The sequence below is a fragment of the Oncorhynchus gorbuscha genome, linkage group LG02 (genome assembly GCF_021184085.1).
Source record: "Oncorhynchus gorbuscha isolate QuinsamMale2020 ecotype Even-year linkage group LG02, OgorEven_v1.0, whole genome shotgun sequence".
Taxonomy (NCBI): Eukaryota; Metazoa; Chordata; class Actinopteri; order Salmoniformes; family Salmonidae; genus Oncorhynchus; species Oncorhynchus gorbuscha.
This window is the reverse complement of record NC_060174.1, coordinates 48,945,164-48,966,854: the sequence shown is the minus strand read 5'-3', so window position 1 is coordinate 48,966,854 and position 21,691 is coordinate 48,945,164. Positions and strand designations below refer to the sequence as shown.

General features: G+C 45.2%; 1 protein-coding gene across 14 annotated transcripts in view; it reads right to left on the bottom strand.

Moving 5' to 3' along the window:
* Positions 1–21,691, bottom strand: part of LOC124003629 (neuron navigator 2-like) — a 139,870-nt gene that overhangs the window by 75,691 nt on the left and 42,488 nt on the right. For 11 of the 14 annotated variants that reach the window (XM_046312137.1, XM_046312051.1, XM_046312113.1 and 8 more), the window contains 8 exons: positions 16,299–16,416; positions 15,217–15,269; positions 13,443–13,515; positions 13,075–13,303; positions 12,612–12,683; positions 11,934–12,064; positions 5,633–6,659; positions 5,214–5,332 (listed from right to left, as the gene is read on the bottom strand). In XM_046312137.1, coding sequence (XP_046168093.1) covers positions 5,214–5,332; positions 5,633–6,659; positions 11,934–12,064; positions 12,612–12,683; positions 13,075–13,303; positions 13,443–13,515; positions 15,217–15,269; positions 16,299–16,416 — 1,822 coding nt within the window. The other 3 variants (XM_046312145.1, XM_046312154.1, XM_046312091.1) reach the window with 3 other exon arrangements.

Genomic DNA, 21,691 nt, shown 5'->3' with positions numbered 1-21,691 from the left:
AACTCCATGACATCCACAGCCTTTAACATGCAGATGAGCTTTTCCTGTTCCATTCAGTCAGCCCCTGGCCTTTTCTCTCCTCCCTGGCTGCCATGTTAGACACAGAGACACAGATTCCGGGCTGGGGCTGCCTCAGGACAAAACTCCATCACTTCACCAGTCAACTCCAGGGTCAAAACAAGCCTCTCTCTCCACACTCTCTCAACGAGTCTTGCAATTCATACAAAGCTCAATACGAATCCAGTGTTTCACTTTTCTTTATTTTTCCATCTCAATATTTTTCTGTTTCCTGTGTGGCAGCAGAGCAGTTCTCCAAATGAACAGTACCAACCAACATAAACCCACTTACTTCCTGGCTGAGAAACTAAGAGTTTCCAATAACGTTTTTTTTCCACAGTGCTGTTAATTGAATTCCGACAGACCTTGTGTGGGCCTGCCAAATCATTGTGAACTTTGAGGCAATATCTCTGATCCATTACGAAGAGGCTAAAAAGGATCCACAGGGAACTGAGGCTTTTGCCCTCCATGGTGGCATTTTGATTCAGTCCTCGCTATAGAGTACTGACATGTATAGCTGGGAAGAGAGACCCTCATTTGTGCCTGGGAACAATGCGAGGCCGAAAAAAATGGTTTCCATGGACAGGATCCTTTGATGCTAATGAGAGTTAGCTATTTATCACCAGAAACCAATGCTGGCACGAAGACTGCACTCAATGAGCTGTAGAAGGCCATAAGCAAACAAGAAAATCCTTTAATGCAGGAAAACTTCAATCTGTTTTACCTGATTTCTAACAGGACGTCACAAAACACTCAAGACCACAAACAGAGACACATGCAAAGCTCTCCCTCACCCTCGATTTGGAAAAATCTGACCATAATTCTATCCTGATTCCTGCTTGCAAGAAAAAACTAAAGCAGGAAGTACTAGTGACTCGATCTATACTGAAGTGGTCAGATGACGCGGATGCTAAGCTACAGGGCTGTTTTGCTAGCACAGACTGAAATCTGTTCTGGGATTCCTCCGATGGCATTGAGGAGTACACCACCTCAGTCACCGGCTTCATCAATAAGTGCATCGATGATGTCCTCCCCACAGTGACTGTACATACAGTGGGGAGAACAAGTATTTGGTACACTGCCGATTTTGCAGGTTTTCCTACTTACAAAGCATGTAGAGGTCTGTAATTTTTTATCATAGGTACACTTCAACTGTGTATACCCCAACCAGAAGCCATGGATTACAGGCAACATCTGCACCGAGCTTAACGCTAGAGCTGCCACTTTCAAGGAGCGGGACACTAATCCGGACTCTTATAAGAAATCCTGCTATGCCCTCAGACAAACCATCAAACAGGCAAAGCATCAATACAGGACTAAGATTGAATCCTACTACACCAGCTCTGACGCTTGTCGGATGTGGCAGGGCTTGAAAAATATTATGGACTACAAAGGGAAACCCAGCCGCGAGCTGCCCAGTGACGTGAGCCTACCAGACAGGCTAAATGCCTTTTATGCTCGGCAAGCAACACTGAAGGATGCATGAGAGCATCAGCTGTTCCGGACAACTGTGTGACCATGCTCTCCGTAGCCGATGTGAGTATGACCTTTAAACAGGTCAACACTCAGAAGGACGCAGAGCCAGATGGATTACCAGTGAAGGCTCCTCAGATGAGGAAGGGGAGGACCATCCTCCTCAGTGAATTTCATAAAAATGGTAAAACATTGAAAAGTTATCCTTTGTAGATAGAACTATACTAAATATATTCACATGTCACCAAATAACTGATTAAAACACACTGTTTTGCAACAGAGTGCTGTTGAGGCTACTACACTCTGTTGAGGCTAGCTTATGTCCTCCTCTTGGTACATTGACTTCAATACAAAACCTAGGTTGCTCTTGGTTCTCACCCCCTTTCATTGACCCCCACAGTAATTATGACAACAAATGCAGCTGGCTAGTTTAGTTACTCAAACACCCGGCTCAAACAGAGGGATGCAATGTCAGCTAGTTGGCTATGACTATCCAACACAACATTAGAACTCTTCCAAGTCAAGGTAAGCTTTTGGCTTTTTTATTGCCACCAGGGCCCACCGGCGTAACTGTTTACTGACTGTACACTGTAACTTTACTGCATGAAGTCGCTCTGGATAAGAGCGTCTGCTAAATGACTTAAATGTAAATGTAAATGTAAATGATTGTAGCGGGTTTACTAACGCATTTGTTCTATTAGCTGTGTTACTTTAGCTAATATGGGAACAACGATGTGGTCTGTGTGTAGCGGTTATGACATGGTTCGGCTTGGAAAGGTTTTTCCGCCACATACAGCTGATGTGTTGTTCATTAAAGTCCACAAATGAAGGGAAAAGGTGAAAGGAGGAGAGTGCATAGAGGTGAGAAGGAATACAATGTGGCTGCTATGAAAGTGAACTGTGTTTATGCATGATCAGGGGTGAATTCATTCCGCCGATCCTGTTGAAAAATGTTTCTTAAACGGAAACAATTGAAGCGGAGATAAAAATACCTGAATTTGTCCAATAGAAACTCTCGTTTGTAACTGCTGGACTAATGATTACACCCTAGATAAGCTAGATGCAGGCAAGAGTGTGCAAGGCAGATTTAATGTGTCACTGTCTGTCCATGTGTCACTGTTTGTCATCTCAACATTTTCTCTCGACCTGTGTGCACCTACGTTGTAAACTTTCATTCACAGGCTAGGTTGTAGCATGATGGGTATAAGGAAAATGCAAGTATCATGTAGTAGCCTAAACCTATCTATGCTACATTGAGCTGGGTGAATGGAATATGAACGACAGATATCCAACATGCTGTAATAGAAACAAGGCCATGCTCATGAAAAAAATGGTCCTCCCTCATCTTAAACGGCCCTGACCGCCACTGGTCTTCACTGACATTTTCAACCTCTACCTGACTGAGTCTGTAATACCTACATGGTTCAAGCAGACCACCATAGTCCCTGTGCCCAAGGAAGCGAAGGTAATCTGCCTAAATGACTACTACTATGTCTTTAGCCATGAAGTGCTTTGAAAAGCTGGTCATGGCTCACATCAACACCATCATCTCGGAAACCCTAGACCCACAACAATACGCATACCGCTCCAAAAGATTCACGGATGATGCAATCACAATTGCCCTCCACACTGCCCTTTCCCATCTGGACAAAAGGAACACCTATGTGAGAATGCTGTTCATTGACTACAGCTCAGCGTTCAACACCATAGTGCCCTCAAAGCTCATCACTAAGCTAAGGACCCTGGGACTAAACTTCTCCCTCTGCAACTAGATCCTGGACTTCCTGACGGGCCGCCCCCAAGTCGTAAGGGTAGGTAACAACACATCTGCCACGCTGATCCGCAACACGAGGGCCCCTCAGAGGTGCGGGCTTAGTCCCCTCCTGTATTCCTTGTTAACCCACGACAGCGTGGCCAGGCACGACTCGAACACCATCATTAAGTTTGCCGATGACGCAACAGTGGTAGGCCTGATCACCGACAACAACGAGACAGCCTATAGGGAGGAGGTCAGAGACCTGGCCATGTGGTGCCAGGACAACAACCTCTCCCTCCACGTGATCAAGACAAAGGAGCTGATCGTGGACTACAGGAAAAGGAGGGCTGAATACGCACCCATTCTCATCGACGGTGCTGTAGTGGAGCAGATCGAGAGTTTCAAGTTCATTGGTGTCCACATCACCAACAAACTATCATGGTCCAAACACACCAAGACAGTCGCGAAAATGGCACGACACTATTCCCTTTCAGGAGACTGAAAAGATTTGGCATGGATTCCCAGATACTCAAAAAGATCTACAGCTGCACCATCGAGAGCATCCTGACTGGTTGCATCACCGCCTGGTATGGCAACTGCTCTGCCTCCGACCGCAAGGCACTACAGAGGGTAGTGCGAACGGCTCAGTTTATCACTGGGGCCAAGCTTCCTGCCATCCAGGGCCTCTATACTAGACGGTATCAGAGGAAGGCCCAAAAAATTGTCAAAGACCCGAGCCACCCAAGTCATAGACTGTTCTCACTGCTACCGCACAGCAAGCTGTACCGGAGCGCAAAGTCTAGGTCTAAAAGGCTCCTTAACAGCTTCTACCCCCAAACCATAAGACTGCTGAACAATTAATCAAATGGCTACCCAGACTATTTGCATTGACCCCCCCCCCCCACACACACACTTTACCCTCTACCTACATGTACCAAGTACCTATGACCTCAATTACCTCGACTAACCTGTACCCCCTCACATTGACTCGGAACTGGTACCCCTTGTATGCAACATAGGCCTCGTTACTGTTATTTTATTGTTGTTTTTTAAATGTTCTTAAAATTGCATTGTTGGTTAAAAACTTCTTCGGGATCGGTGTCTCTTCCAAGGGACGGTTGAGCTAACGTAGGCTAATGCGATTAAGCATGAGGTTGTAAGTAACAAGAACATTTCCCAGGACAAACAGTGAAATAATACCATGCTATTGTTTGAGAAAAGTTCAGTTTTGAACATAAAAAGTTATTAATAAACTAATTAGCCACATATGGGCATTCTTGGTACAACATTTTCAGTCTAAAACATACACTAAATTGCACCTGGGCTGGAATAATACATTACGGCATTTCTCTTGCATTTTTCAAAAAAATACAAAAGAACAGTTGGTTTTTTCTTTGTATTATCTTCTACCAGATCTAATGTTTTATATTCTCTTACATTCCTTTCACATTTCCACAAACTTCAAAATGTTTCCTTTCAAATGGTACCAAGAATATGCATACAGGCAGTTTGATTTGGGTCATTTTAGGCGAAAATTGAAAAAAGGGGCGAATCCTTAAGAGGTTCAAGGGCTCGTAAAGTAAGCATTTCACAGTCGTATTCAGCGCATCAAATTTGAATTTTGATTTGAATTTTGATTTTTGCCGTTCACAATACTCTCATCTTCTTAACTACAGTCTTTTACCGGAACAGTGAAAAAAAGACCTACAGAAAAACCAATACGGTCATTGAAGTCCCGAAGAACAGTATGTAAATGTCCCGTTTCAATCTGCATGTGCATTGTGGGGAGAATCTCTTGAATAACTACTCAGCAAATACAAATGATGTCTAGTATGCTCGGAAAGCTGTGAGAGTTCACCAGTGAACGGACATTGTGATGTACAGCGACACATGTACTCATTTATACATCGTAGCGAGCCAGTCTTACCTGTGAGGTCCGACAGGGAGTTGTGTGCTGATTTGCTGTAGGCTGCAGTCTCCCTGTGACACTCCAGTGACCCTGCTGCCTCCATCATCGTGTCTGCTCCGGTCACATCTGGCTGAGACCTATAGGACATGACAGCAACAACAAAGACAGCGAGAGATGTCACAGAGCCCTCTCTCAGTCTACCTCTCTGTGCCTCTCTCTACCTCTGCGCTCCATCAGAAGTAAACAGTTGCCAGTGAGTTTATGTAGTTCAGTCCTCTCCAATTAGTCATTTAATATCATCTTTAAGCTTATACAGATCCTCGACAATCGGTTAAAAGGTTTGATATGTGGTATGTATAAAATGTTTGACATTGTGGTATATTCCTACTATCAAACTATGAAAGCTCAAATTCTGTACATCAAAGCGGGCGTAGTACCTGTACATGAATGGTGCAACAGTAGCAGTGTTGGGGTGGTTGTATTGCTGCTGAGGATGAGGTAGCTGAACACTGATGGTGTTGCTGGCTGTGGTAGCGACTGGGGGCACTCCGTTGGTGTGGTGATAGTGAGACCTCCCTTCAGAGGCGGCCAGGCTGGAGCAGGAGCTTCTGCTGTCCAGCTGGCCCTTGTGCACCGAGAGACCACCACCCCCACCGGCCCTCAAAGTGCGGGGCCTCTCTCCATCTCGACCAGAAGAGGTCTTCCCAGCTTTGGAACCTGGCTTTGGTATTCCACTGTGTGCTGCTGAGGCTGAGCTCTCCTTTGTGCCACTGCCAGCCTTGCCTCCTTTTGGGATGACGCTAGTGATCTTGGCATTCCTCTTGGGCTCCGCTGCGTCTGAACCTTCTACCTCCTGCCTGGTGTTGTCCCTGCGTACCTCCTGCTCTGTGACCGACCCCAACTTGGAGCCTTCCTCCTGGGCCTTGTCTCTCTCCTTGAGCCTGGCCTTGTCTTTCTCCTCCCCAGTTTTCAGAGAGCTCTTCCTGGGGGTGAGGGCCCGGCTGAAAGTGCGCTGGGCAATGCCCTTCAGGGCCAGTTTGGGGCTGGTCGCCATGGAGCTGGGGGGCCGGGAGTTCCCATTCGCCTCTTCCAGGGGATCCACGCCGGTGGGGCGCACCTCCATCGCTTCCGTCTCCTTCCCCGTCAGACTGTCAGTCAGGACTCCAGCTGCCTTGGAGGTTCCTTTGGTGTTGAAAAGCTTGAGTTTCTCCAGCATGGACTTCTGGGCAATGACTTTAGGGGGTACCTCTAGGGGTGGGGCCACGGGCTGCCTGGTGGGAGGGTCCTGCTTGACGGACAGCATGGAGGAGGTGGCGCTGTGCTTGACGTTCAGGGACTTACTCCTCCAGGGCTTGCTGCTGTTGCCTGCATCGGGCTGGGGGATGGAGGAAGAAGAGCAACCATTGATGGGCCCTGGAGACAGACCATGCTCAGTCATGATGGAAGATGCCATGGAGCTTCTCTCTGTGGAGATACACAAACAGAGGCAGGGAGAGATGAGGGAGGACAGAGTGCCTGCTGTAGATCGAGATCTCTCATTGAATAGTTATAGTTGGGATAAGGGATGAACCATCCCTGGCAAAGCCATCGATCACGTGACACCATTCATTCCAATGTGAAGACTCAGTAGCGCATTGAAGCCAAATGAATTCGGTTAAGATGGCATCTCATGGAGACATAATATGCGCTGTTTGAGCTTCTCCAGGATGTGACATTGCAGGCTAGCTCAGCACTGCCCCCTCTCATTGAGTAACTCCAGTTGAAGGCTGACTGGAGTACTGCAAGCTGCCATTAGAAACAACAATTATCTTCTTCTGTGTGCAATAAAAAAAAAGATGGTTCAAGGACATAGATCTGATGTATTAGAAGCAATTATTTGGTACCATGATTGTCTTCTAAACATTGACCACGAAGATTGACCACAGAGATTGTAATTTTTCCATTCACTATAATGGGGGATCCTGTTTTCTGCCTGTCTGCAGTACGAAGGTTGGCCTTGAACCTCTGTGACTTCAATGAGAGGCGGCAGTCGTTCTCCCCTAGGATGTCTGTCTGTCTGTCTGTCTGTCTGTCTGTCTGTCTGTCTGTCTGTCTGTCTGTCTGTCTGTCTGTCTGTCTGTCTGTCTGTCTGTCTGTCTGTCTGTCTGTCTCTCTCTCTGTCTGTCTGTCTGTCTGTCTGTCTGTCTGTCTGTCTGTCTGTCTGTCTGTCTGTCTCTCTGTCTGTCTGTCTGTCTGTCTGTCTGTCTGTCTGTCTGTCTGTCTGTCTGTCTGTCTGTCTGTCTGTCTGTCTGTCACTCACTCACTCACTCACTCACTCACTCACTCACTCACTCACTCACTCACTCACTCACTCACTCACTCACTCACTCACTCACTCACTCACTCACTCACTCACTCACTCACTCACTCACTCACTCACACTGGTCTCCATGGCTACACTGGGCTTCACACAATACTGATCTAATGCAATACAAAATGATTCCTTTGTGAATTACATGCTGAGTAAACACATACTCTATCTACAATTTGGTATCAGGGTCATGAAATACACTCCAAAATTCGAAATATTAATTGCAAACAGTTCTGATCAAAAAAGACATATTTCTCAGTATGATTTAGAGTACCCCAGCAATCTTTAACATGCAGATATTTAATGATCAATTAGCTTGGAATTCTATTGTTATTAACATGCTTTAAGCATATCTGACCTACCTCTAAGTCCAGTAGTCTACATGGGCAACAGCAAGCAGGGAAACTCGCTTCAGACGTTAATCAACTCTCAGTAAGCACACCTTCAGAGTAAACCCAGCCACATACCTGCCTTTTACCATGCCTGAGGGGAGGTAAACAAAAATGTACTGCCCCAGCTAGCAGACGTTTAAATTTCAAACCCAAACATCAACGACGGGTTGTGTACAGTTTAGAGTGCAGAATACCTGGGAGAGAGAGTCAATCATGAAAGCCTGTCTGTTCTTGCCAACTCAACACTGAACACCAGTGACCATATGCAACTGTCACACACACACACACACACACACACACACACACACACACACACACACACACACACACACACACACACACACACACACACACACACACACACACACACACACACACACACACACACACACACACACACACACACACACACACACACACACACACACACACACACACAAACAAGCAGACACACACACCTCAGCTCACAAATAACGCTCTAACAATGTTGAGCTTTGTAACACATACATGCAGTAAATCGCACACATGCATAATTCACTTAGCTTATACACGGAGTGTACAAAACATTAAGAACAGCTGCTCTTTCCATGACATAGAAAATGGTGATCCCTTATGGATCTCCCTTATTGATGTTAAATCCACTTCAATCCGTGTAGATGAAAAGGAGGAGACCGGATAAAGAAGGATTTTTAAGTCTTGAGACAATTGAGACATGGATTGTGCATGTGTGCCACTTAGAGGCTGAATGACAAAAGATTTAAGTGCCTTTGAAAGGGGTATGACAGTAGCTGACAACTGTGGGAAGCATTGGAGTCAACATGGGCCAGCAACCCTGTGGAAGGCTCGCGACACCTTGTAGAGTCCATGCCCCGACCAAATTGAGTCTGTTAATGAGGACAAAAAGGGGAATGCAACTCAATAGTAGGAAGGTGTTCTTAATGTTTTTTTTACTCTCGGCGTATGTTGTTTTTAGACCTCAGAGGCATCAACGACTTGATTTGTTATCAGGCTCACTTGTTAAGCTCATAACCCTGGCTAGGAAGTAGCGTGTTTCAAGTGCAACATTTATCAGCAGTGTTGCACACCAGTCTCCAACAAAACGTACAATTCAACACCCCAATTCTTCCCCAACAAATGGATACCCAGCAGGTGTCCTGGCCTCTCTGTGTCCACCACTAGTGCTCTGGTTTACAGGTCAAATCACCAGAGACACTTGGCTAAAAGCACTCAACTCCCCCGTTAGTTACACTATATACTCAGTAGCTTGAGACGCTCCGTACGGTATACTTCCCTGTGTCCCCCGTGCTGTGTAATGGTGTGCTCACAGCATTCCCAGCCCGGCAGCTGCTCGTTAAAGGGTCTAACGGTCAAGCGCAGCGGGAAACTGCTTTACATTCTCAATTACTAGACAGTAATTCTGTTTGTGTGGGAACCCTTTAACGATCCTTTCACCTCAGTCACTCGCGGCTACATACAAGTGTTCTGTTCCACCTGGTGTAACTAGAAACACATTGGACCTTTCACATCATATAGTAGGACAGAATTGAGGTGAACAAGATTTTTTTTGTGTGAATGAGGCGGATTCATTGTAGTCGTCATGTCTCCCATTCACCGTCTAAAGACATGCATCTACGTTGCGCATGTTTAAGTGATTTAGACAATATGCTCTGGTTCTTTACAGACACTGGTAGCTGAGTTGGCAGATCATGGCACTTGCAACGCCAGGGTTGTGGGTTCAGTTCCCATGAGGCACTTGTATGAAAATGTTGGCACTCACCCCTGTAAGTCGCTCTGTGCAAGAGCGTCTGCTAAATGACGTAAAAAGTGAAAGTTCCTTCACAAGAATAAACACAAATAGAACACCATCTGGGATAATCATCCTGTTCTAGCAGAGAGGAACGACAGTGAATTTACTTCATCAAATCTCCTATTGACTCCACTACAATAAACATTTTGCAAAGCATAAGGACAGACAGGCACATAAACAATCTACAGCCAAGTTCTAGCGTCTACTGTTTCACTAGCATAATCCTATACCCCCCCCTACTCCCCCTCTCAGCTGATCCTTGATTGACAGGTCAGGAATGACAGTGGTCATTGTATAGTTCCAATCATGCTTCTATCCTCTCCCAAGAAGTGAACACTAACCATTTCTGATTCCCGTAACTCTCACTATGTCCTTTCCACCAGAGATTTACACTTAACAAGCTATGAGGCTTTCTCCCTCACCGCCTATCTTTTCCCCTCACTATCCTTTCCTATCTCTTCATCTCTCGTTCACTCGCTATCCCAACCTCTCTGTCGCTATCCCACCCTCCCTGTTGCTATCCCACCCTCCCTGTTGCTATCCCACCCTCCCTGTTGCTATCCCACCCTCCCTGTCGCTATCCCACCCTCCCTGTCGCTATCCCACCCTCCCTGTTGCTATCCTACCCTCCCTGTCGCTATCCCACCCTCCCTGTCGCTATCCCACCCTCCCTGTTGCTATCCCACCCTCCCTGTCGCTATCCCACCCTCCCTGTCGCTATCCCACCCTCCCTGTCGCTATCCCTCCCTCTCTGTCGTTCCCTCTATCCCTCCATCTCTGTCGTTCCCTCTATCCCTCCCTCTCCTTACCACAAGTACACTAATTAGGGCTCAATCAATGCACAGTGAATGCCTCATCAACACAGCAGCAGCAGCAGCAGCAGCTCACCACAGGCTGGCTTCAGTAGACCGTAGACTGGGTTATCCAGGCCCCGGCCCAGCCAGAGCTAACTCCCACTGTCACGCTGCTCTGCTCGGCTCTGCTCTCACTAACATACATCACAGTACTTGGGGAGTACCGCCTGACTGGCTCCATACCACCGAGGACTCAATCTGTCAATCGAGGACTTAGTCGTACAGTGGGTATACATTATGGGATGTATAATTCTACGTCAAACAAGGCCATCTTTTCATACAGATGTATTTACACCACTACGATTGCAAAGCCGTGGTGTGATGTGACGTCCACCACACTATAATCCAACAGGAAGAAGGCAGGAAGAAACAGTAAATATAGGCTTCAGAAAGGAGAGGAAGTGACACATTTGTTATGTCAAATGTAGCACTTTGCAATACTCAAATAGAGGATAAGAGGTGGCAAGCCAGCTGAAATGATAGGTGCCGAAATAGCTCTTCACTTCACAAACAGAAATGGCAACAGCTTAAAGGTTATCTGTGAAGCATTACAAATAAAACCTCAACCCTAAACCTAAGACCTAATGTAAAAAGACACCGAAATAATTCACATCTTTCATCTCGTGTAACATTTGACCTCGAACGATCCACAGGGGAGCCTGTACGCCACAAGGTCAGCTTGAGTGGCACCAGTGTTGTTAAATCATTACCTGCTCCTCTTAAGAGCAGAGGAAATGTAAAGGCAGAAACCACATTTACATAGGTCATCTATCTATGTGTGTGTGTGTGTGTGTTTAGGATCACTGTCTATGCGGTTAGCTATTTATGTGTGTGTGTGTGTGTGTGTGTGTGTGTGTGTGTGTGTGTGTGTGTGTGTGTGTGTGTGTGTGTGTGTGTGTGTGTGTGTGTGTGTGTGTGTGTGTGTGTGTGTGTGTGTGTGTGTGTGTGTGTGTGTGTGTGTGTGTTCCAGCTCGGGGAAACCATGCCTTCTCACCTCCCTGTGGTCCAGTCTGTTAATGTACCTCTAATGGTGCGACTGTTGACAGTTCAGTCACACGGTACTGGATAAATGGTTCTCTCCCAGCAGACAGCTGTTTCCCACACCATTCTTCTAAGGAAGAGGTCTTTAACTCGCAGCACGACTCTAGCCACAACCAGCTAACAGCACACAACTAATAGACTGTACGACAGACAAGCCCCCAATCCAGATGTGTTTAGATCTTTCTCTGTTGTTGTCGCTCTGGACGACCAACAAAACGTACAATTCGGGGGTGTCCCCGGAAGTGGTTTCCCTCTAAAAGCACAGACACGACATCCTCCTGTACTGTAACTCACCTCTGTCGCTGCTGGAGGGCTTGGGCTTGTCGTAGTGGTTGAAGCTCTGGCTGCGACGGTTGCCGTTGGAGGCCGCGCGGGGCTTCCCCTCGCTGCCTGGAGCTGAGACCCGCATGGTGGGAGCTGGCAGTCTGTGGGCCACGGGGGGGGGGACAAAAGTTACAGGTTCAATAAAACACCCAACAGTATAAAAAACATCTCCTAAAGAGGATTAAATAATATTCCTCAGATCAGTCTAAATAACTCCCTTTTTAAGGAGTGCATTCAGCATCTCGTGAGTACTTGAACAGACGATCTATGGACAAGAGCTCAAGAAAGACGCATGTGGTTGCACAGTTATTCCATTAGGTGGTGCTATTGCATAACCTCATGCTGGGCATTTCCCGAACTCATCAAAAGCTACTGCACACACTCACACACAGTAAAACAGAATACTTTTTTTTTTAAAGGACAAGTTGAAAAGCACTTCCAGTCTCCTGAAACCATGCACACAGCAAACACACCAGGAAGCAAGTGTTAACACATCAAGAGTAGTCTAGTAACATACTACAAGACAACCTGAAGTTAGTGGGAGAATGGGGATGGTGGGAGCTTTACAAACGCAATACGTGGTGCCTCTCCAGTGTGAGTGGATTGCGGCATGCAGTGTCTATGGAAGTGAGATAGAGGACAGCTGACCTAGAGGATTTTCTCTGAGCCACAGAGAGCTTTAGCCCTTTACTCTGAGTGGAAGAAGCCTTGGATGACAGACTGCATGGAGGAGAAAAGAGAGAGACAGGTAAGAACGAATGTTAAGAGTAGACAGAGATATGAAAGCTGATTGGGTGAGACCAAGAGGACCACAGAGATTTGGACAAGTTAACGGAAAGCGAAGCGATTCACAGACGTGGAATGAAGGTGGCCTGCTACGCATGGAAGCCGCAGAAGACGAGACCACGCGCAATTCGAATGGATGACATAAACAAACCTGAGGAACCAGTGTCATGAGGAAACATGAGGAATCAACGTCACATTTTACGGGGAATGACTGGGGGGTGGTCACTCACAAATAACCTCGCATACTATATCTGAGCTTCTCCAAACCATTGATCTCTTGCCATGCGTGGAAGCTGGAGGTTGGGTTGTTACAAGGTACTGTTACCTAGACAGCATATCTGATGCTGCTTTGTGTGCTGGTGCGGTGGAGCTGTGGGTATGATGGGTGTGGGTCTGAGCGGGGGCTGGTGACCCATGGGGAGTATGTCCAGGCTGGTTGCTGTGCTCTGGGTGATGAGAGGCCTGCTGCTTCAAGACCTTCTGCTGCTGCTGCTTGTAGCGGGACAAGCTGAAGAACAGGCCCAGGATGGTCTTCAGGTTCCCATGAAGGATCTCTGCAACAGGAGGAGAGACAGAGAGCTTGGTCACCTTTGGTATCATTTCCTCTTCACAGTCGGCTCTAACGCGGAGTTACTCGTTCGAGGCTCTAGATGAGAAGTCGATATGAGGGAGAGTGTCTGGTAGATGACGTACCTTCTGCACTGAGTCCCTGGATGTTCACCCCTTTAGCTGCCAGGAATCCTAGGCAGGTATTGATGTTCTCAATCTGGGGGAGAGGAGAGAGGAGAGAGGAGAGAGGAGAGAGGAGAGGAGAGAGGAGAGAGGAGAGAGGAGGGCATGGTACTTTGTCAGCGCAGATAAAGCAGAGTCATCCATTAACAAATACTTCCCCCCATACAATGATGAGGTAATATTAGGCTTGATGCTTTGTCTTCGATGTAGGAAAACCTGAGTCAAATCAAGAACCATATGGTCCCCTGTGGATTATAACCAACCACTAGTGATGCAAGGTGAAACAATTCTGTCTGATCCACAAGCAGAAATCATCCTTCAGACAGTTCAAACATAGTAGTAAAGGAGTAGAACTAAACTTAGCATACAGGCCACAATGGAATGATTAACCTCTCTTAATTCAGACCTTTACCACAGATCTTTTCATACAATTCACAATCACCCATTTTGGTAAGAGCAGGGACGTTTCCCAACAACTAAAAGCAACGTGTTTCTGAGGAAATCTAAACGTGTTCCCACCCATTACACTAAACTCCAGGAAGTTCACTTTGAGGGAGCGCAGATTACTGAAAGACTTCCATTCATAGAGCTACTCCTTATTTTAATAATATTTTCCCAATTTCTGGCTCGCCACAAGAGAAAAAATGTTGTACAACAATGGGATCTGTCATTTCATGTGTAGGGGAGCTGGTGCTGGTGGGTGAGCCAGGGTGAGTCAGCTAGAGTGAGATATATTAGACTGAGGGAGGTGGTCCAAGTGACAGACAGCTTGTAGGAGTGAAATAAGGTCAGAGAAAGAGAATGAGCTGCAAAATTGAAAGCAAGGGAGATATCTAATAATATTAAAGGTCCAACACAGCAGTTTTGATCTGAACATCAAGTCATTTCTGGTTAACAATTAAGTACCTTAACTATCATAGTTTTTCATTCAAATGGTCAAAACATCAACAAAAGTAGCTTTTAATAAGCAAAGAGCAATTACTCAAGCAAGATTTTGCTAGGACTGCCTGGTCTGAGTAAAGGCGGGAAACCTGAAAACGAGCTTTTATTGGAAGAGATGTTTGGTCTCTTTCTTAATGGTCTACTAACTAATTTACCGCCTTGTGATGCCTCCCGGCAGGCTAAAACTCCGTCCCACCGAAACAGGCGGAAATTTCAGGCTGTCTTTTCAAACAACTCTTTGTCAAAACGTTCATAATTTCACAGTATTATTTTTAACTTCAAAGTGTAGAAATATATATAAAAACACATGAATATCAGGTTTTTGACTGCACTGGGCCTTTAAACTAATTATCGTGGTTTATCATACAACCAAAATAGAGGCTTCTAGAGTATGTCGAGCGCTATCACAACAATAACGAAGTGAACGGATGTTTAACCCATGGATCCATGGATAAGTATGATAGGCAAGGGAGGTTGTTTGGGTGTCAGCGGGACACCGGTCTATTTAATGCCACCCCACAGCCTCCCTACCGTGCTAGTAGGGCATCACTAGAAAGGCCGTTCTCTTACAGGAAACAGTGAGGAAAGAAGCACATGCCACCAAGGGTCCTCACTCAGCGTCAGGATTTCAGATTTGGGACGGATCATCCGGTTGTGTTCGCACAATTACCACACATGCGATAACTCATGATCCGTACTATGAAGTACTGCTAAGCTCATGCCTCCCTGTTATCACTGTTTTAGGGGCTGGAGGGCTGGTTCCCTTATGTTACAGAATAAACACAACACTCACCATCTGAGTCTGGCTCTTTGGGTAGCCATTGATGTCTTCTATCTTCTCATTGGCTAGAAAAGAATGATGAAAAGAGAGCGAGAGGGCATGAAAAGAAAGAGGACATTTAACGATGACGTAACACATCCTCCTTGGGACTTCCCCTGCACTACGACGAGTCACATTGAAGACGCCCGTACAGTGTCTATCCTAAAGCAGTAATAACTTACGCTAACCGTGGGAAGCAGCCGGGTTTTGCACCTGATGCCATCTCACCCACCGCTATGATCCTCATTTAGCCTCCGCTAACCACGCTGCCTCTATTCACCCCACTTAAATATAATGTACAGTGCAGACACACAGGAAATAATGACAGGCTTGGCTGCTCCACCTCTCATCCACCCTGGGAGGCTAAAAGCAGAGCTGGAATCTTAAATTGCTGAATTTCCGAGCAGGAAAGACTTGATTTTAAAGACCCTCCTGACCTAAAGATCCCGCCTAACCTCTCCACAGTAAAGGCCCGTAGAGGCCACTGAGTTGGAGGCCAGAGAAGAGAGAGGCAAGAGGCCACTGAGTTGGAGGCCAGAGAAGAGAGAAGAGAGAAGTGACATATCATGCTCATCATAGCACACTAATATTAGGCTATATAATATGATGAAGCATGCAAAACGTTTCTTCTTGTCATTGCATTGCAATGGAAAGCCAATAGGAAACGCATAATGGTTACATGGAAGCATTCCAATTGATCTGCTGATTTAAAAAATAAAAAGTTACCAATAGAATGCCAGGCAAGTCCTTACCGACAACCTGTATGATCTCAGCCAATAGCATAGCAAGTCCTTACCGACAACCTGTATGATCTCCATCCATCTAACAACATCCTGCTGCAAGTCATCTGTAACATCCTGCTGCAAGTCCAACCTGTATGATCTCAGCCAATAGCACTCCATCTGTAACATCCTGCTGCAAGTCCTTACCGACAACCTGTATGATCTCAGCCAATAGCACTCCATCTGTAACATCCTGCTGCAAGTCCTTACCGACAACCTGTATGATCTCAGCCAATAGCACTCCATCTGTAACATCCTGCTGCAAGTCCTTACCGACAACCTGTATGATCTCAGCCAATAGCACTCCATCTGTAACATCCTGCTGCAAGTCCTTGATCAGTCGCTGACGGCCCGACTTCACCAGGTAATGGTTGGCCCAGTCCGTGTAAATCTGCCCAACAACAAAACACATAGGAATACAATTGACATACAAGCAATTCACTTAATACCAGACCATTACCAGTTAATGCAGGCAAAGCAATAGCCTGTAGATAACCCCTTTCGAACACCTTTCAGAACACACTCGCTTTTCAAGGCGTGACACTCACATTCCTCCAGAAATCAGGCCACCGAGCACAACGTACGTTCTGCTCTGCGAGTGAGAAATTGTGTCTTTCAAAGAGTAGGAAGTATGACGTCACGTATTAAGACAGAAACTCACTGGCTGAGAGCACCGCTATGTGGTGTCTGTAATCTGAGGAGCTTTGCTCATAATTGGATGATTACTGCTGCATTTTAACATCTCAGTCATTTTAACATCTCAGTCATTTTAACATCTCAGTCATTTTAACATCTCAGTCATTTTAACATCTCAGTCATTTTAACATCTCAGTCCTTTTAACATCTCATTTTAACATCTCAGTCATTTTAACATCTCAGTCATTTTAACATCTCAGTCATTTTTTAAGTCTGTTTGATCTGACGGAAAATAGTCGACACTTTTTTGCCCCAAACTGTTTATGAGATTATTATGCTTATACCGTAGCTAGATAATACAGATCCACCCGGAGTTCACGCTCTATGAGAACCAGGGGGATAAGTACTTCACCATGGGGTTAAGAGGAGTTACCAGGGGGTTAAGTGGGAGGCACCAGACGGGTAATCAGACATGAAAGTGAAACAGATGAAGAAAATCTGTGGGTTTGAGTGGCAAAACTGAACAGGTGATCGAGGGTAGGTAGAGCGCTTAATGTGGACAACAGAAAGTAGCCTGGCAGAGAAAGATGGTTTTAGGAAATGTACACCTTTCAAGGTACTATAAAGACATTACAAAACAGCTAGGAGCACAACACAAGTTTGCTATTCTGTTTCCTGCATGGCGTTTCGCTGACCTGTTTCTGGTGGATTTGCATGAAAAAAAAGAGTGTTGACTTTGACACTAAAACCTCAGGCTGTCTCCTACAGATAAAGCTATGACTTTCACTATGGAACAAAACACAACACAACAATAGGGTCAATGAAAAGTCACAAACCAATCAAGTAGCTCACGAAGCTCAATATAGATAAATAGTTACAAATGTGCACATTGCTTTCAGAAACTGTGAAAACTTCATGTGAAGTAAAATGGCGCCAGAGAGGAATGCAGATGTTTTACGTGTCGCCAACCTGTTGTGTTTTTTTTGTTTGTTTATTTGCGTTGTTTGTAACTTATTGTTTCACTTATTTTGTACCTACCCTCTCTTATGACCGAAAATAACTTCTAGACATCAGGACTGCGATTACTCACCACAGACTAGCAGAATGCTTTTTTGCCTTACACGACACTGACTAGCCCGACGCGAAGGATATACTGCTTTCTCAGGAACAGGCCCAGATCCCCGTGATTTGAAGAGAAGGCAGAGAAAAAGGGTCCAAAGGGCGGGCTGCTTTCTGATAATTTGTAGGCCATCGAATAAACCCCCACTTCCCTCCATTCTGCTAAAAAACGTACAATCTGTGGAGAATAACATCGACGGAGTCGTGGCTGAATCACGACACTATCTGCTAGCTGGCTGGTTACACGGTATACCGACAGGATAGAACAGCGGCGTCTGGTAAGACAAGGGGCGGCGGACTATGTATTTTTGTAAATAACCGTATCTAAGGGAATCACACTATCTAAGGAAGTCTCAAGCTATTGCTCGCTTGAGGTAGAGTATCTCATGATAAGCTGTAGACCACACTATCTACCTAGAGAGTTTTCATCTGTATTTTTCGTAGCTGTTTACATACCACCACAGTCAGATGCTGGCAATAAGACAGTATTGAATGAGCTGTATTCCACCATAAGCAAACAAGAAAACGCTCACCCAGTGGGGGGCTCCTAGTAGCAGGGGACTTTAATGCAAGGAAACTTACATTTCTATCAGCATGTTAAATGTGCAACCAGAGGGGAAAAACTCTGGACCACCTACAGTGACTTGCGAAAGTATTCACCCCCTTGGCATTTTTTCCTTTTTTGTTACAACCTGGAATTAAAATGTTTTTTTTTTGTGGGGGTTTGTATCACTTGATTTACACAACATGCCTATCACTTAGAATATGCAAAACATATTTTATTGTGAAAGAAACAATAAATAAGACAAAAAACTGAAAACTTTGTAGAGCCACCCTTTGTAGAAATTACAGCAGCAAGTCTCTTGGGGTATGTCTTACCACAGATTCTCAATTGGATTGAGGTCTGGGCTTTGACTAGGCCATTCCAGACATTTAACTGTTTCCCCTTAAACCACTCGAGTGTTGCTTTAGCAGTATGCTTAGAATCATTGTCCTGTTGGAAGGTGAACCTCAGTCCCAGTCTCAAATCTCTGGAAGACTGAAACAGGTTTCCCTCAAGAATTTCCCTGTATTTAGCGTCATCCATCATTCCTTCAATTCTGACCAGTTTCCAAGTCCCAGCCGATGAAAAACATCCTCACAGCATGATGCTGCCACCACCATGCTTCACTGTGGGGATGGTAATCTCAGGGTGATGAGAGGTGTTGGGTTTGTGCCAGACATAGAGTTTTCCTTGATGGCCAAAAAGCTACATTTTAGTCTCATCTGACCAGAGCTTTGCAGCTCCTACAGGGTTATCTTTGGTCTTTTTATGCCTCTGATTAATGCCCTCCTTGCCTGGTCTGTGAGTTTTGGTGGGCGGCCCTCACTTGGCAGGTTTGTTGTGGTGCCATATTCTTTCCATTTTTTAATAATGGATTTAATGGTGCTCCGTGGGATGTTCAAAGTTTCGGATATTTTTTATATCTCAACCCTGATCTGTACTTCTCCAAAACGTTGTCCCTGACCTGTTTGGAGAGCTCATTGGTCTTCATGGCGTCGCTTGCTTGGTGGTGCCCCTTGCATAGTGGTGTTGCAGACTCTGGGGCCTTTCAGAACAGGTGTATATATACTGAGATTATGTGACACTTAAATAAAGTCCACCTGTGTGCAATCTAACTAATTATGTGACTTCTGAAGGTAATTGGTTGCACCAGATCTTATTTAGGGGCTTCATAGCAAAAAGGGGAATACATATGCACGCACCACTTTATTTGTATTTTTTATAATATATATTTTTAAAACAAGTCCTTTTTATTTTCACTTCACCAATTTGGACTATTTTGTGTATGTCCATTACATGAAATCCAAATAAAATCCATTTAAATTACAGGTTGTTAATGCAACAAAACAGGAAAAACCCCATGGGGGATTGTCACGCCCTGACTGTAGAGAGCTTGTAATGTCTCTATTTTTGGTTTGGTCAGGGTGTGATTTGGGTGGGCATTCTATGTTCATGTTTCTATGTTTTTTATTTCTTTGTGTTTGGCCAGGTATGGTTCTCAATCAGGGACAGCTGTCTATCGTTGTCTCTGATTGGGTATCATACTTAGGTAGCTTTTTTCCTTCCTTCTGTGGATCTTGTTCTTCGTTTGTGACCAGGTAGTCTGCACAACAAAGCTGTTCAGTCGTTTCTTTATTGTTTTTTTTGTCTAAAGTTTCACTTCAGTAATAAATATTATGTGGAACTCAAGGACCGCTGTGCCTTGGTCTCATCCTTCCGACGACACCCGTTACAGGGATGAATATTTTGAAAGGTACTGAATACTCCACACACAGAGACGCATACAAAGCTCTCCCTGGCCCTCCATTTGGCAAATCCGACCATAATTATATCCTCCTGATTCCTTCTTACAAGTAAAAATGAAAGCAGGAAACACCAGTGAGTAGATCATTTAAAAAAGTGGTCAGATGAAGCAGATGCTGAACTACAGGACTATTTTGCTAGCACAGACTGTAAAATGTTCCGGGATTCCTCCAATGTCATTGAGGAGTACACCACATCAGTCACTGGCTTCATCAATAAGTGCATTGATGACGTCGTCCCCACAGTGATCGTACGTACAGTAGATACCCCAACCAGAATACATGTATTACAGGCAGCATCCGCACTGAGCTAAAGGCTAGAGCTTCCGCTTTCAAGGAGCGGTACTCTAACCCGGAAGCTTATAAGAAATCCCGCAATACCCTCCAATGAACTATCAAACAGGCAAAGTGTCAAATACAGGACTAAGATCGAATCATACTGCACCAGCTCTAATGCTCATCGGATGTGGTAGGGCTTGCAAACCACAGACTACAAAGGGAAGCACATCCGAGAGCTGCCCAGTGACACAAGCCTACCACACGAGCTAAACTATTTCTATGCTTGCTTTGAGGCAAATAACACTGAAACATGCATGAGAGCACCAGCTGTTCCGAAAGACTGTGTGATCACGCTCTCCGCAGACGATGTGAGTAAGACCTTCAAACAGGTCCGCAAGGCACTAAAGGTAGTGCGAACGGCCCAGTTCATCACTGGGGCCAAGCTTCCTGCCATCCAGGACCTCTATACCAGGCGGTGTCAGAGGAAGGTACTAAAAATTGTCAAAGACTCCAGCCACCCTAGTCATAGACTGTACCGCATGGCAAGTGGTACCGGAGCGCATAGTCTAGGTCTAAGAGGCTTCTAAACATCTTCTATCCCCAAATCATAAGACTCCTGAACATCTAATCAAATGGACACCCAGACAATTTGCATCGCTCCACCCACCTTCTTTACACTGCTGCTACTCTCTGTTGTTGTCATCTATGCATAGTCACTTCAATAACTCAAACTACATGTACATACTACCTCAACTAACTGATGCACCCGCACATTGACTCTGTACCAGTACCCACCTGTATATAGTCTCGCTATGGTTGTTTTACTGCTGCTCTTTAATTACTTGTTACTTTTATCTCTTATTCTTGTCCGTATTTTTTGAAACTGCATTGTCGGGGGCTCGTAAGTAAGCATTTCACTGTTGTATGCGGTGCATGTGACTAATACAATTTGATTTGAACAGCCATTTATATCCTATAGCTAGCTACCACTGAAAACAAAAGGCTCAGGGCTTAAGTTACCTCTCCAACCAGACAGAGAAGGGGTGTGTAGATCATAGACTTAGACGTTACATCATTGTATCTGTTCCATTATGGTGTCTGTGAGTAGTACATTTTATTAATCTACTACTTCCATGAGTTGGCAAACAAACTGAAAAGACGAATACTGCCACCTGTAGTGTGTTGTTTGAACAGGTATAAAGGTGGGCGATTTGAAATGTTTGCTTGAGAGTATAATTCATTGTCTGATCCCTCCCGATGACCTGGATGGAATTATATGATCTTTC